This window comes from Gouania willdenowi, chromosome 5, assembly GCF_900634775.1.
Source record: "Gouania willdenowi chromosome 5, fGouWil2.1, whole genome shotgun sequence".
NCBI classification, from domain to species: domain Eukaryota; kingdom Metazoa; phylum Chordata; class Actinopteri; order Blenniiformes; family Gobiesocidae; genus Gouania; species Gouania willdenowi.
The window spans coordinates 24,170,730-24,186,258 of NC_041048.1; the positions used below are offsets into that span (position 1 = coordinate 24,170,730).

The 15,529-nt window shown below is 38.4% G+C and overlaps 2 protein-coding genes across 2 annotated transcripts; one reads left to right on the top strand and one right to left on the bottom strand.

Annotated features, from left to right (window-relative positions):
* Positions 1-1,077: 1,077 nt before the first annotated feature.
* Positions 1,078-7,554, top strand: olfml3b (olfactomedin-like 3b). The gene is made up of 3 exons (XM_028446590.1): positions 1,078-1,265; positions 2,444-2,729; positions 6,176-7,554. The coding sequence occupies exons 1-3, from the start codon at positions 1,167-1,169 to the stop codon at positions 6,958-6,960; spliced, it is 1,170 nt and encodes a 389-aa protein (XP_028302391.1). The 5' UTR covers positions 1,078-1,166; the 3' UTR covers positions 6,961-7,554.
* A 524-nt stretch (positions 7,555-8,078) lies between these two features.
* cdk2 (cyclin dependent kinase 2) lies at positions 8,079-15,475 on the bottom strand. Its single transcript, XM_028446593.1, has 7 exons — positions 14,864-15,475; positions 10,835-10,912; positions 10,616-10,736; positions 10,344-10,514; positions 9,169-9,270; positions 8,889-9,092; positions 8,079-8,541 (listed from the first exon to the last, which is right to left on the bottom strand). Exons 1-7 carry the CDS (start codon positions 14,977-14,979, stop codon positions 8,437-8,439), a joined length of 897 nt encoding a protein of 298 aa, XP_028302394.1. The 5' UTR covers positions 14,980-15,475; the 3' UTR covers positions 8,079-8,436.
* Positions 15,476-15,529: the final 54 nt, after the last annotated feature.

A 15,529-nucleotide genomic window follows, 5' to 3' on the forward strand; every position in this document is an offset into this window, starting at 1 on the left:
CAGTACAAATAACTATATTTTAAGCACAGACCCCTAGTAGTACATCAGGGACACATTGGAAATCTCACCCATCACCCCATAGAGCAGGTGTAGGTTCAAAAATATGATCAAAACAAAAATCACTTTAAAAGCTCCTGGATGATTATTGGTTGGTATCAACTGCAGCTCTGATGGACATGGCTCACTAAAAATGCACAATAGTTGCACCAGTACAGCAGGGGCAAGTAATGTAGACCAGTATCATTACTCATGACACCTACGATGGTCAACTCTCTTTGCCCTCCCTGTGTGAGACAATCACACACTGCAATCGTTCCACTCATGCTGTGATTCCTACACATCCATTGTTGTGAATCCAACTGTAGAGAGAAATGCTGTTAAACGCCAGTGAAGCAATATTTTTAGGATTATTTGTTGCACCATTTTAACAAAAATCAGACGAGGTTTGTTTCACTGGAGTAAACTGGGAATGGTCCAATAAACAGGATGCCAGACCAGTGGAGTTTGTGAACAACATAAACACTAATCATCCACCCTCTCTTTAGACGTTGGCGTGTTATTACAAAGCAGACTGGGGGGAAAAAACAACCAGTTATTATTCTTTGTCCCACTGATGAACCATGCTGAGGTTTGATTCTGGTCAGATTAATTTCACTCAAATGACTGGAAATGGCATTATAAGAAACTCTGAACCCGGATGTTTGTAGTGAAGAAGGGTTACAATAAAGGTTAAGCTCTCCTGTGGATTTTTCAACATCGTTTTGGTGGCAAAAGCCATATTTATATTTACACACAGTTCAGACTCCAATGATCTGTAATGCTGGGTGGTTCAAAAACTATTTCAAACAGTAAACATCTGCAAATATATATATAAATATACTATAATAAATAATACTATATACTATACTATAATACTATATAAATATAACACCAGTATATAAATAGGACAAAAATCATTGTTTGTATTCCAGGTATAAAAGTGAGTCTTTATCTTGTCTCTCTGAGAACTGTGAGCCTCCATCTCCACCAGATGTTTCTGGCTCCTCCCAGACAGCTTAGTAAAACATTCCAGCCCACCTCTGGGAGTCTGCTGCCTTCTCCACTCACTCTGACCAAACCTGCAGTAACCATTTCACAGAAGCCAAAGGAGACTGAGCTAAGACACAATGAGAGGGCTGTTTGTCCTGTTCACCTTGGCCTGCTTGGCCACTGCTCAGCACCAAGCATTGATTGACTACTTGGAGCGGAGGCTGCTTGCTATTGAGGTAAGACTCCCTTTACCTTTTCTGCAGAGGCCTGAGCTTCAGAGTCCCTTTGAGAGGAAGCTTCCAGGAATATGGCAATGGCAATGAAATACAGATGTGGGCAAAACCTGGAGGGAATATTGGAAAATACGAGATGCTGAAAATGAACTATGAGCTTCTTGTTTTGGTTAGAGCTCACAAGTTGCAGTTCAGCCTCACATAATAACTGTAATATAAATAATATGAATGAAAGTGTTTGTTTTTATTTTTTTACAGTATTTGAGATTTGTTGTTTTTTTCCACATTAATTTAACTTCAGGATGGTTTATACACATCTTTCAGGAGAACGGTCTCGTCATGGACCATAATGATTGAAGCAGGGGTCACCAACCTTTCTTAAACTGTGAGCTACTTCATCGGTACCGTATAGTCCAAAGAGCTACCAGTTAGAAAAGCAGTTCCTAAATATTACATTATAACGATTTCACTTTGATTAGAGGATAAGATAATAAGGAAGGCTAGCAGTAACTTCAAAAGGTAAGAAATGTTGAGGTTTCAACATGAAACACTTTATTTCTCCTAATTCATGCAATGGTTTCATTTTTTATAAAAATTTTCTATAAAATCCACCTTGCATTTTTAAAAATATATCTTATATAAATCATATTATATATAACATAACACTGACCATACACCAGAACACTTAAAAACATTTGTCACAATGTTTCAGTGAAAATAAACATTTAAAGATGGTTGATTTAATACTAAAACTTTATCAGCTCATTGGTGAGAAGAGCAGTAGTGCCTGGTGCCCTTGGGCCCCGTGCTGGTAACTCTGGGATTAAAGTATTTCAAGTTTCTCAACTCTTTATTCTTCCATATGCTGAAAGCATGTGTGATTGCACCATTCTCCCTACGTGTCGACCAAATCTCTATTCCTGGCTTACCACCTTGGGAGGTCAAAGGTCAGAGTCTTTTGCAGCAGCAGAGTGAACAGGTTTTCCACATGTGGAGTGAATTTGTTTGGGGTTTATTTTGCAGGATGAGTTCCTTTCTTGTTCTCTTGTTGTGCCATAGAATGTTCACCGATGCCAAAAAGAACTGAAAATTAAACCCAGAAATGCTTCAGGGAAATCGTCCAGTTTTCTAACTCGGCTTTCTCGTCTCTTCCTCTCTGTGTGCGTAACTTATCGAATTAGGACAGGATCTCTTTGTGGCACGAACAGACCAGCCGTTACGCCTCCGAGCTACGCGAGCTGAAGCAACAGATGGTTTCACAACTGACAAACCTGGACAAAGAAAAGGAGACCCTGAGGATGAGCCTGGACAGCGTGGGGACGAGGGTGGACCGTGTAGAACGTGAACTGGACTATTTAGAGACCCAGAACGGTGCTCAGCCGTGTGTGGATGTGGACGACAAGCTGATCGAGCAGCAGGTGACTCTGGTACAGGAGAAGCAGAAGACCAAATATTCAAAGCTCTCAGGTGAGAAACGCAAGTCAGGTAAAGCAGGTGGCGAAGTTGTCACAGGGCAGTGTAGGACCCAGCTAGAGTTCATTTTGTTGATGAAAAATTAATAATTAGGTTTTTGTCAACGACATGGCTTTGAATAATTAAAAAAAATACATGTGAACAAAAATTATGTCAAAGTGAACTGATTTTTTTTCATTCAATAATAAAAACAAAACTGTAATGTTCACATGGGACAAAATCCAATCAAAACTAAATTAATTAAATTAGATAGAAAGAACCCAACAAGATCCACATGAACAAGCATTTAGCGACAGTGGGAAGAAAAAAACTCCCTCTTTTTTATAGGAATAAATCTCCAGAGGTGGCAGCCATCCGCTTTGACTGGTTGAGTTAGTGAAGAGAAACAAACACAATAGGATAGAAGGACAGCCCATCAGAGTGTTCTCGACTAGTTGAGCCACGAACCATCGATCAGGAACTTCCAGCTCCGACATCAAGACACCTGAAAAGAAAAGAGAGCAGAGGGAAATGCTACCACTACAGACGACGTTTCGTCTTGTACTGGTCGCACGTAATGATACATGGGGTGGAAATCAGTGTAAATGGTGTGAAGCAGTGTGAGCAGTATGATGGATTATGCAACGAGGTACAGAAGTGGGGGGTTGTCTACAAAGCGGCGCAAATGTGTCTGACTGGACATCATCCCATTGCAGCCCATTAGAGCTATGTGTAGATGGTGGATCGTGTTTGAATATAATGTTGATGTTCTACTATATAATCTTAGTTTTTAGTTCCTATTTTTAGGTTTAGGGCTTTTTTCCTTGTGGTTAGAGTAGCAGCCTCCCGTACTAAGACTGGGAGCTGGTTCCAGAGGCGAGGAGCCTGGTCGCTGAATGCTCTGCCTCCTGTTCTTCTTCCAGACCCTTTAGGAACTTCCAGAAGACCAGCAAACTGAGGGAGGAGTGTTCTGCCTGGACGATAGGGCACTAACAGGTCTCTAAGATACACAGGAGCTTGATCATGTAGAGCTTTATAGGCTAACAGGAAACAAAATTAATGTTGATGCTTCAATGGTGGGACAAGCCGGTAAGTGATCCAATAAGAAGTAAGGTGCCACAGTGAGGTGGCTGTACTCTAGCTAGTGGTATCTGACATGTCATTGTGTCCTTAGGCAAGACTCTTCACCCACATTGCCCAGTATGAATGTGGTGTGTAAGTGAGTATTGGTGGTGGTCGGAGGAACCGATGGCGCACTATGGCAGCTGTGTCCACAATAGTAGCTTACCACCATTCAATGTGAAGTGAAAGAATTATCTCATGTAAAGTGCTTTGAGTGACCACAAAAAAGTCGCTGTACAAATCCACTGCATTATTATTATTATTATTATTGTTAAGCTGATTGTGTTTGTGGATCATATCAAATCTGTCTGTGTATTTACAAACAATAATATCATCCCATATCAGGTTGATAAATGCTAAATTAATCTTTAAAAAAAATGCATAAACTCTCATGTTTTATGTTTTAGTCGACTATATCTGTAACAGATTTAGTCAACTAAAATCTTTGTCATTTAGTTGACTAAAATTAGACTGTAACTGAAACAGTCTGATGTCTACATTTGGACTAAAATTAAATAGCATTTCAGTCAAAAGACTGTGACTTAAACAAAAATAAAATTTGCTTTCACAGTTAACACTGGGCACTGAATGTGATTTGAAGAGATGAGAACGGCAGATGAGCTTTCTTGTGGATTCATGTATATTTCTAACAATGATCTGTAATGCTGGGTGCTTCAAAAACTATTTCAAACAGTAAACATCTGCATTCTGGTAAAAAAAAAAAAAAACGATGGGGAGGGGCAGAAACACAAAGGGGCCAGACCCACAGACACAAACAAGGCAGGTAAAAAAAAACATACTAACTAAAGACCAACAGAAACTAACACTGGCTGATTAAAGATTGAGAGAAAACCATGAAAGAAGTAAAAACAACATCCGAATACACCTGAGAGTCAAACTCATGAGAAATTAGAGGCTGTGGTTGGTAATCCTTGGGATTAGTTGACAGTCCTGTGTTGGATATAAACACTAAGATGGTACAGAGAGATGGATGTATCTAATCAGTTGGGCTGTTAAAGCATATTATTTAGTCTTTTTTTTCCCCACACATTTTACTCTATATTTATAGCAGAGGAACAACTCGTGTGTGCTGACTTGAAATCACACCATCACTGTTTTCTAACTCTGAAAGACTTTACACATCAAAAAAACACCTGCACTGAATATAATTATTTCCAATGGAGTGTTGGAAATTTTTTTATATTTCTTTCTTTCTTTTTTTTGTCCTTTATATTAAATTGAAAGCCACCTCTTGCTTCCTGGTTTAATAGAGTCTGCTCCAATAACGTGCTGTACTGTACCACTTCCCTACCAGTGATCAGCCTGCTTCTCATCACCTTGTGCCACATCATGTTCAGCCCTTAAACACAAATTGCTTTTTTTCTTGAAAAAAATTTAAATGATTTTTAATAATACCATGAGAGCACTTCTATCTAGTTTTATTTGTTAAAGAAACGTATTTGTTCGCATTTAGACTTGCCCTTGTTTTCTTCAGGTGCTAAAGTGTAAAAGGTAAACCAAAATGGAACATGAAAGTAATGTGTGTTGAAGTTATTTGGTGACAAATTCACCATTGATTTAAACTCCTAGACTGAATATTAGTGGAGCAGATAATTGCAAATATAGCCAGAATCGTTCACTTTGTGATACAAGCATGAAATTTAGCACATATACTCTTCAAACCCAATGCAGTCTTCAAAAATAACACTGGAAATGCAAAATTCCAAGATGTCCGTCCAAAAATGTGTTTGTTTTTTTTTTTCTTTATAACTCGAAATGCATTAATTTTAAGCCTCATAAATATATTGAAGTTGAATATAAAGTTGGGTAACATTTTCATATTACCATATTCACTTAATAACAATCAATGTTACAAATGTCTTGCTCTCCGGAGTCTGTACAAGTAACTATATGTTGTATCTCAAAAACCGTAATAGATACAGACATGTACTTGGTACCAAAATATCCACAATACCCAACTTTATATTCAACTTTAATACATTTATGGGGCTTCAAACCAATGCGTTTTGAGTTATTGAGGAAAAAACACATTTTTGGATGGACACCTTGAATTCTGCGGTCGCCATCTTGGAATTTTGAGTGGCCAGCGTTATTTTTTAACAGAGTGGGGTTTGAAGAGTATATGTACCAAATGTCATGCTTGTATCCCAATGTGAATGATTCTTTCATGATCTGCTACACTTCATCACATTTCGGTGCTCAGAGGTCATTCACTGAAGAACACAGCAGGACATCTTTGCCATATAGTCATGTTCAACATTGCATGTTAATGAATGGAATGACTGTTGTCTTCATATTAAGTCTTTCTTCTTTCTCAGACTGCAGTGACATGATCTCCACCATAAAAGCTATGAAGATCCTGAAGAGGGTTGGTGGGCCGAAAGGAATGTGGACCAAAGACATCAGTGGGACCTCAGGAAAGGTTTATATTCTCAATGGCACTGATGGTGACACTGTCCACGAGTTTTCCTCAGTGCAGGACTTCACCCGCTCACTGGGCGTGGCTCTGTCCAGCGAGCTGAAGCTGCCATCGGCCTGGACCGGAACAGGACACGTGGTGTACAACAACTATGTGTATTACATCAAGCAGGCTGAAGAGATAATGGTGGTCAAATACGACATGAAGAGTAAGACTGTGGTAGACAGTGCAGTGTTTCCAGTGCAGGAACACGTCCCAGTGTACGGCCTGAGCCCAGAGACAGCCCTGGACCTGGCAGTGGATGAGGAAGGCCTCTGGGCCATTTACGCCACACGACAAAATGAGAGGCACATCTCTCTGGCTAAAGTAGACGCCAACTCTCTGGACATTGAGCAGATGTGGGACACCAACTGTCCCAGAGAGAACGCAGAGGGCGCGTTCGTCATCTGTGGCACCCTGTACGTGGTGTACAACTCCAAGCAGCCAGGACGCTCACGTGTGCAGTGCGTGTTTGACGTCAATGACATGGTGACCAATGAAGACGCTCCACTGGTTTACTTTCCAAAACGCTATGGATCTCACTCCAGTTTGAAGTACAACCCTCAGGAGCAGCTGCTGTATGCCTGGGACGATGGCTACCAGATCCTCTACAAGCTCATCATGAAGAAGAAACTGGAAGTCTGAGCTCCACACACCCAAACATTCCAAAGTTTGAATGTTTCAGTGGCTTTTTTCATTTTATTACATTCATGTGTGGTTTTGGCAAATTCATTGTTGGAATCGTGAACTCTGAGGAGTGCTAGTGTAAGTTATATAACACTTCAGAAAACTTCAATACCAAGAGAAAGAAAATACAATATTTTCTTTCTTTGGAGTTTCAATGATCATAATGAACAAAAAAAAAAAAAAAAAATTATACTTTCTATTGTGGAAAACCTTAACTTTCCAAACAAATAAGCACACTTCATTAAAAAAATTGATCTATGTCAAAGATCACCATTTCTTCACCATACATTTGTAAGAATACATCTTCAGGTGTCTGCCATAAATAAATTTTAAAATGCTGGTCTAGTTCTTAAAAGTTAAATAATTTTCCATAACTCAGAGGTTTTACTCATTACACATACTTTCCAAAGAGTTCTGAAGTATTGTGTGTCATCTGGAGGACAGAAGCTGCCAAAGTATCATCTTTCATCAGAAAACTTCCATCATGTGTGGAAGCATACAGAGATTTCCACTGGTTTAAAAAAAATAAAAAAATAAATACAGAATATAAAAGGCAGCACATTTTATGTGAACATGAAACACACTGACACCGTCTTAACAGTCAGTGTTTTTCACTTTGTGTTACCTTCCCATATGAATTAGCTATGGCCACATTACAAGTGTAGATGTTAGTACAGAGATGCCCAAAGTGGGCCCTGATGCCCCCTGGTGGTCCCAAAAGTGGCCATTGAGAAAATAATGTCAGGGTAGGATTTTTTTTGCAAGACAGTATGATTGTTTGATTTGATCCATGGACAAAGCCTGGTAATTTTGATATAACAGCATTAATTGTGCTTAAATTACTTGTAGAAACCTCACAAAACCTTTGACATGGCTGAATTTGGCTCTAACATTAAACAGATTTCTTAAAGCTCCAAAACTGTGTTGAACAGGATTAAGATTCATTGTACATATATTCATACAAATACTGCTTTTTAAAAATTGTGTTTATTTTTTTTTTATTGTAAATAAACAATATTTATAAAACGCTTCAATTAGTTTGAATAAAATCTGGAATAAGAAGACAGCAGAGGCACAAACTGTAAAGCCTAAGGTCTAACAGTGAGTAGAAATTGCCGTTGGATAAGTAATCCTACAGGAAATGGATAAAAATATTTTTAGACAAATAAAGGTGCATTTTTAAAATGGCTTCAAACAACTTCGGACCCAGATGATACATAAAAAGCTGGAGATCAAACAACGGAGAACTTTAACATCCACCTGAGCAACACAAACATGAAAAAGTGGAAAATTCAGTTAAACTTGCTTGAAACCAGTGGAGCTCTCTGAGGGGAAGTTTCAGGAACTGAAGAGTTGAACGTTTCCTGTAGTGTCCAGTTCTTTTTCTTTCTACTCCGTGCACTAGAAGTGAGTGGAAAACTAGCCGATACCTCCTCAGAGTCTGAGGTGAGGAAGTGGCATGGTGACATCACGGAAGAAACGATGTACCAGAGCGTTCTTAGCAGACAACCTTTTGTTGGGATCATACGTGAGAATCTCCTGTAAATCAAAATGAAAAGAAGAAAAAAATATGAATCAGTTTGTGTGGAAAAAACCCCCAAAAAGTTCAATGTCAACATCTGTATTTGCAGAAAGATTTGTATTGTCTGCATTTTGCAGATTTACCTACAAAGTAAATACAAGCATCGGAACAGCTTTAATGTTAATGTCAGTTATCTAAACTCAATTACAATTTACTTCCGATTATGACAGCAACAGATTTTTAGAATTACTATTATAATTATAAGTATGCCATAATTGCAATTAATTATCAATTATGCTATTACAATTAGAATTGATCCCAAACCTGGTATTAACAAACAGGTATAAAACAGAAGTGTCCTCACTCCAAGCAGCTCTCTTCCATCTTCATCAAGAAGTGGCGCCACCTTGGACAAATCCTGCCGAGCCCACTTTGGAAAAGATGGTTTGTAGTCGGGCATCGATGTAACTCCTGGCCAGACTGTTTCATCAGGGGTCCCCAAAGTGCGGAAAATTCGGAATAACTGATCAATCTCCGAGTCGCCGGGGAACAGAGCCCTCCTAGTGATCTGTGATGGGAGAACCGCGCTGTGGGTGAACGCAGCCATTTGTCAACTATTTCTTGTGTCATTGCAAGTGCGTTACCATTTCAGCAAAGATGCATCCCAGACTCCAGATGTCGACTGCTGTGGAGTAATACTTGCAACCCAAGAGAATTTCAGGTGCTCTGTACCAAAGTGTCACCACCTGGTGAGTACAAGAGGAAAATGTAAAAAATAAATAAATAAATAAATAAAATCAGTGCAACCACAAAAAATGTGGATCTGGATAAAGCATAAAACATTGACATGTTTCAGCTCAACACAATAGCAACTGACCCATAACACACTTCATGTCAAACCTTTTTATATATATTCCCAACACTCTGACTCACCCAGGACAGTAGGGACAACAAGAAAACAAGTTTGTAAATGGGTAAATGTTGGCAGGTTTAAATTGGGAGCATTTATAGAAAAAGAGTTATTTTGAAGTTGATCATTTTAAACAAACACTTAAAGCAAAGAAGGATTTTTGCAATGACCTAATGCTGCGTTCGCACCGAATGAGTCTTCTGCGGCACCGGACGCATGACACGTTCCACAGGATCAAAAACTGTCCTCATTTGCTTCATATGCGCGTTTGAAGCAAAGCACCGCCCACCAGCGACACATCCAGCTCCCTTTTCTCCTCTCATGAACAAAAACCACCAATGAAAAAAGCCAGTGTCATTAGCGGCAAATGCTATCCTAGCTCAGTGCCGACTTTCAAAGATGAAAACTGCAGAGAGAACTTTTCCCTGCTACTACAACCTCCTCGCTCACGCCTAATCTTTCCTAGTCTGGTCCCGGTTATAAAGGCTGTGTCATACAGCCCCAGATGGTCACACACAGCTTCTACTCTATGGTTGGATGTGTGAATAGACCGGTGTCCGTGTTGAAGGCCTGATGTCATCGTCAACAAAGCCTTTGATTGGCTTTCGTCATGCGAAACAGGAAATCAATGTTTTCAACTCTTTCGAATGTGCCAATATGACGAAAAATCGGGAGCGCGCAAACATGGCCAACGCTCTTGACGTGCGGATTGGACCGCACGGCCGCACAGGAAAGATTTTGCCTCTGGGACGCATCTATCCATTGACTTTGTATGTAATCTGGATGTACAAACATTTTGTGACGCATCCGGTGTGAACGCAGCATTAAAACTGTAAAAAAGTATTTTAATGGTGATTGTAGGCAAATCTGCTGTCTTTGTCAACAGATCTACTGTAGTCCTCGATTTACCTCGTGTGTGTAAGTGCGAACGGGTACTCCAAAGGCTCTGGCCAAGCCAAAGTCCGCCAGCTTGATTTCCCCCTGAGCATTGATGAGCAGATTCTGAGGTTTAAGGTCTCGATGAAGGACTCTGTGACAGTGACAGAAGGCCAGGCCCTGCAGCAACTGGAAAAGATAACTCTAGAACCGCAAAAACACAAAACATCACAGGCTCACATTCACAGGGATTTATTTTCCGTTTTTCCCCCACATAATTAAAACAAGTTTGAGGTGTTGAATACCTTGACCAGAGGAAGAGGGATACCGGTGACTGAGGAGGAGTCCATGAACTTCTTCAAGTCCTGATGAAGGAACTCAAAAACAAGGTAGAGCTTGTTTTCTGTGTGGATCACATCGCGCAGTCTGAAAGAAAACAGGTTAATTGGTTCAAAAGCAAACAGGGAAACAAACTAATTCCAGTTATTCCAGTTTGGAAGGGTTTGGATGGATGAAAAACTTACTTCACAATGTTTGGGTGGCTGAGCTCTTTCAGAAGGGAGATCTCTCTGATGGCTGTGCTCGGGACGCCTTCGGTTTCACTGATGTTAAAAGAGAAATCAATTATCCTCCTCCCCTCAGCCAGAGAGTGTGCACAAAGCAGACTAAAACAAATTGGTGACTATGTACTGTAACTGTAACTAATATATATATTCATTATCCGCCGTTAGGCTTTAGCAGCATTTTACTGTTTAGGAAAGCAACTGCTGCCCAGAACCCTTCTTTGAGTGTGATTTATTCACATGATGTATATTTTATGTAAACTCTTGAGAGAAGTGAAAGCATTTAGAAAAAGGTGAATCCATAGCAGCACTGCCTACATAGCCAATGGATCACTGTTGACCGTGAGCACCCCCTGCTGGTTTATAATATGACATAGCATGTGTTGTACAGCTGCCCATCGCTGAGTTGTTATTAGGGCTGTAGTAAAGGATTATTTTTGATTAATCTGTCAATTATTTTTAATAAATTAACCATGATGTGACATCACATGTCTTGCAGTCTTTATGCTTCATGATCTTATTCCATAACTAACAGTCTTATGTGATTAAAAAAAACAACAACCTTTTTGGCTCTTTTTAAAGCACAAAACAAATAAACATAAAATAATTTAACAGAATATTTTTTCATGAATTACTTAAATAAAAGGCCTAAAATAAGCAACATTTAACTAAACAAGTGAAAGACAATTTTAATTTGACATTTTTTGGCTATAATAATGTGCAATGCATTTGGATATGTTTTAAAATGCATATCTGTTAAGAGCTGGTCCAATCAAAAACGTATATATGAACCTGATCAGTAGGCGCTGTTTGTTGTATCTGCTTCTTATATTTAGGTGCTGCTATGAAAAGCTGCATGACAATAAACTAGGGCCCTATAAAATCAGTTTGATTTATTTCCAAATTCCATTTTTTGCACTTTAATTTTTTTAATTCCATTTTTTTTTTTTTTTTTTTTTAGAAATATTTATCATTTTTTAAAGAAAATATTAGTTTCTAACTCCTGCGAGGAAACAATAAATACTAATAAAGAAAAAAAGGAATAATTAAACCAAAATGTATGTCAAAAATAAAGTAAGATACAATTCAAAGGTAGATATAAGTTATAGTGACATGGATTATTCTGGCTGTTTCTTTTTATTTATTTATGTCATATAAAGATATATGAGAACTGCATTAATGTCACCCAGTTTCCTCTCAGGGATCAATGGTTTACTGACTCTGATCAGGTTTATTGATTACGTTTTGATCAACTTAGTTTAAATGAACCTAAAATGTTTGACATTTCAGTGATCCACGAGTTCCTGTAACCCTCCTCTCTAAAGCTCTTGGGGTGTTATGTATGTTTGTCTTCCTAAAGCGGGGGTCCTCCTCCTCCTCTCCCACAGGTCTGACAGTTTGAAGGTTCTGCCCAGTATCTCAGCTGTTCCTAGCACTGCACACTGCTGGACTGATGTTGCTCCTCAAATCTGTTTGAGCCACTCTCCCAGTTTGACTTTCATAAAAACTTAAACAGTAGCTTTTATCTGTTTTTCACAACTGTATACACTAAATCCAGTTTTCTGATGCAAAAGGCTCAAAGCAGAGGCTGACTGTAGTGTACACAGCATAATAAAGTTAAATCCAAGCAAGGTTAATGTTTATATTTGTAAGTCATCTATCAGGCATAATCAGATCAGCACAAGGAACCTCACTGACCACAGGTCCAACGTCTCCAATTACTTAAATAAAATGAAAATAAATGATCAATAATCTACGATACAATCATTAATTACAATTTAGGGTGATTACAAACATTCTCACTCTCTGAAAGTGCCCCTGAGAAAAATGAGAGACAATCTCATAACAAGCGCTATGACAAGTACTGTAACTAACAGATTTTTATCCAGATGGTAAACCATGATATGAATTAATTATATCTTAGAAACAACTACAAATGGCGTCCTAAATTTTAGGGTGAAAAAGGACTTTGTCAGTGCATGCATTTAAAAAAAATGTTGACATCTGAAGGTTTGAGAGGTTACTACAATGTAAAGTATCATAGGTACAACTTCAACTGTAGAGGAAATATTTAGCGAAGTGTCTATTGATACAAAAACTTATCAATAGACTCCGGAACTATGGGTATGTATTCCGTGTTTTTTATGGACCTTTTCTACATAAGCATAATGTACCTGTGTCCACATGGCCAAGTGGTCTAAGGCGCCTGACTCAAGGATCCATCACTCCACTAACATGGGTTTGAATCCCACTTTTGTCATATATAATTTTAACATATTTAAAACAGCAAATTCCACCTTTAAAAATACATATATGAAAAAATTAAGGGTTAGCGGGGTAGCTAAAAATAAATATGAGCGAAAATAAAACTGACGGAGCTTTAGGTCACGTGGTGCACCTCTCACATGACCTAAACTGGTCAATGAGGGGTGCTGCGTATGAATAGACTGGGATTCTATTCATATGTTTCTGTATGAATAGCCACGGCCTATATTTAGCATTTAGACAATAGGATCCAGTCAATCACGCAGGGGGTGCATTCAATATCAGTTTAGGTAATAAATATACTAACAATGATAATGCTAGTATCAGTAACAAGTATCGTATCAAATTTGAAGTATATTTTATTTGCACGTTTTGATCAGATAATGTTCATTATTCACAAGATTAAATTCTGATCAATGAATCTCCAAGTTGTCTATATAAGTGTGTGTCAAACTGGGATGTGTGAAATATTTTTCTTTATAAAACTAAACTATTATTCATGTTATTTAATTTCCAATGTGTCTAACTACAAATTGGGACCAATGGAACCATTAAAACAAACACATTTTACCTGTACATTAAATAGATATTGGACTTAACGCACTAATGTATCACCTGTTTTTTTTTAAATAAATTTGCACGTATTGACTTTATTGGTAATACTTCAACACATTTTACTTCATGTACAAGACTAGAAAAGGTGCTCTTAAAGTTTTTTTCTAATATAAAAATCTTAGATATTTAACTTGAAAAGTTCAAACTAAAGAATATAATAGATCACTCTGTTTTAGGGCTACAAATGGCTATAAGGGATCCATGAAAATGGTTTTCTGGTCTCTGGGCCCAAAATGTTTGAGAACCCCACATCTATAGCAGTGGTTCTCAAACATTTTAGCTCAAGTACTCCCTTTCTCTTTCTCTTGAATCCAAGTACCTCATTTGTCCGACTAGAACATTTTGCTCAGAATTCTGTGGGGGAAAAAAAACATTTATAGAGCATAATAATGGAATAAAGGAGTGATAAGACACATTTTAAATGATGTACTTTTGTAAATAAGTGGAATAAAACAGTATTTAGTGCCTCCTGAATATATCTATTTCTAAAGTTTTTAACATTTCCACAGTAATTTCCCTCCTGATGTGGAACCAGGACTCAGTTCATGATCTAATCCAGATCATTTTTATCATTTTGTTATTTTTATTTATTTATTTTTTTGTCAATTGTTGTTTGTCTGTTCTTTTTACTATTCAGTATATTTTTCTCTTACTTTGCGTGTTTTTGGTATTATTTAAATTGTGTGTGTGTGTGTGTGTGTGTGTGTGTGTGTAATGATCTTCAGGATTTTTCTCTCATTTATTGTGTCTTTGTTGTCGTTTTGTGTGTTTTTGGAAAAAGTAAATATGTTTCTCTCTTAATGTGTGTGTTTTTGGTGTCATTTTATGTAGTTTGTATATTCTTTTTTTCTGTCAGTTGCTGGTAAAATCTAGTATAATTATAATTTTTCAACTTAAAAAATACATAATAAAAAAACATGTTTTAAATGATTTAATTTGTTAATTTTCCTCTCTCTCTCTCTCTCTCTCTGTCCAGTATCTCCAGTATATAAACACTGGTCTATAGCATGTATCTGGACCAAACAATGAGCTCTTGTACTGCTGTCACTATTCCCAGTGTAACCAGTCAAAGGGCTGGGGCTTCTGTCTGTCCTTGAACGTCAAACTTACGTGTCGAGCCTGATCTTCTTCAGAGCCACAGTCTCGCCGGTCAGTTTGTTCTTGGCCTTGTAAACCACTCCATAGGTTCCCTCTCCGATCTTCTCCACCTTCTGAAACGTGTCCATGCTGGCGGCAGAGCTGCCGCTCGGTGGGCTTCAGGGTCTCTTTGTTTTGGAGCTAAAGGCTCAAAGTTCTTGGAGGTCTGTACCGGTACAGACGAGTCTCGGGACTCACACGCAGACAGTGTGTTCACGGTCGGGCTTAAACTTCGGTTAGGGCTTCAGGCGTCGGTGGGACATTAAAGTTGACCGTGAACACAGAGATTAGCTCAGTGGCGGCTCGACGCTGGACACACCGAAACAACACAACAGCGTTTCCCGCGTTCTAAAGGGGGTGCTGGATTTAGTGTTCAGCGCACGCCGATTACCAGGAAAGCGCAGGAGTTCATGTAATTTTCTAGTCCGCCTAAAATATATTTCGACAGATATTTTAAAAAATCAGCACCACACTTAATATATTAATTTTTCAACATTTCTACAACCTTTTCAGGGAACGAACAAACCAATAAAATAAAAAAGGAGAGGACGTGATGGCTCCGGGACACATAAGGTTAGTCTACAAACATACCTTTGAGTCATATGGTCAGCGGGAGACTACGTTTTACGTGATGACATC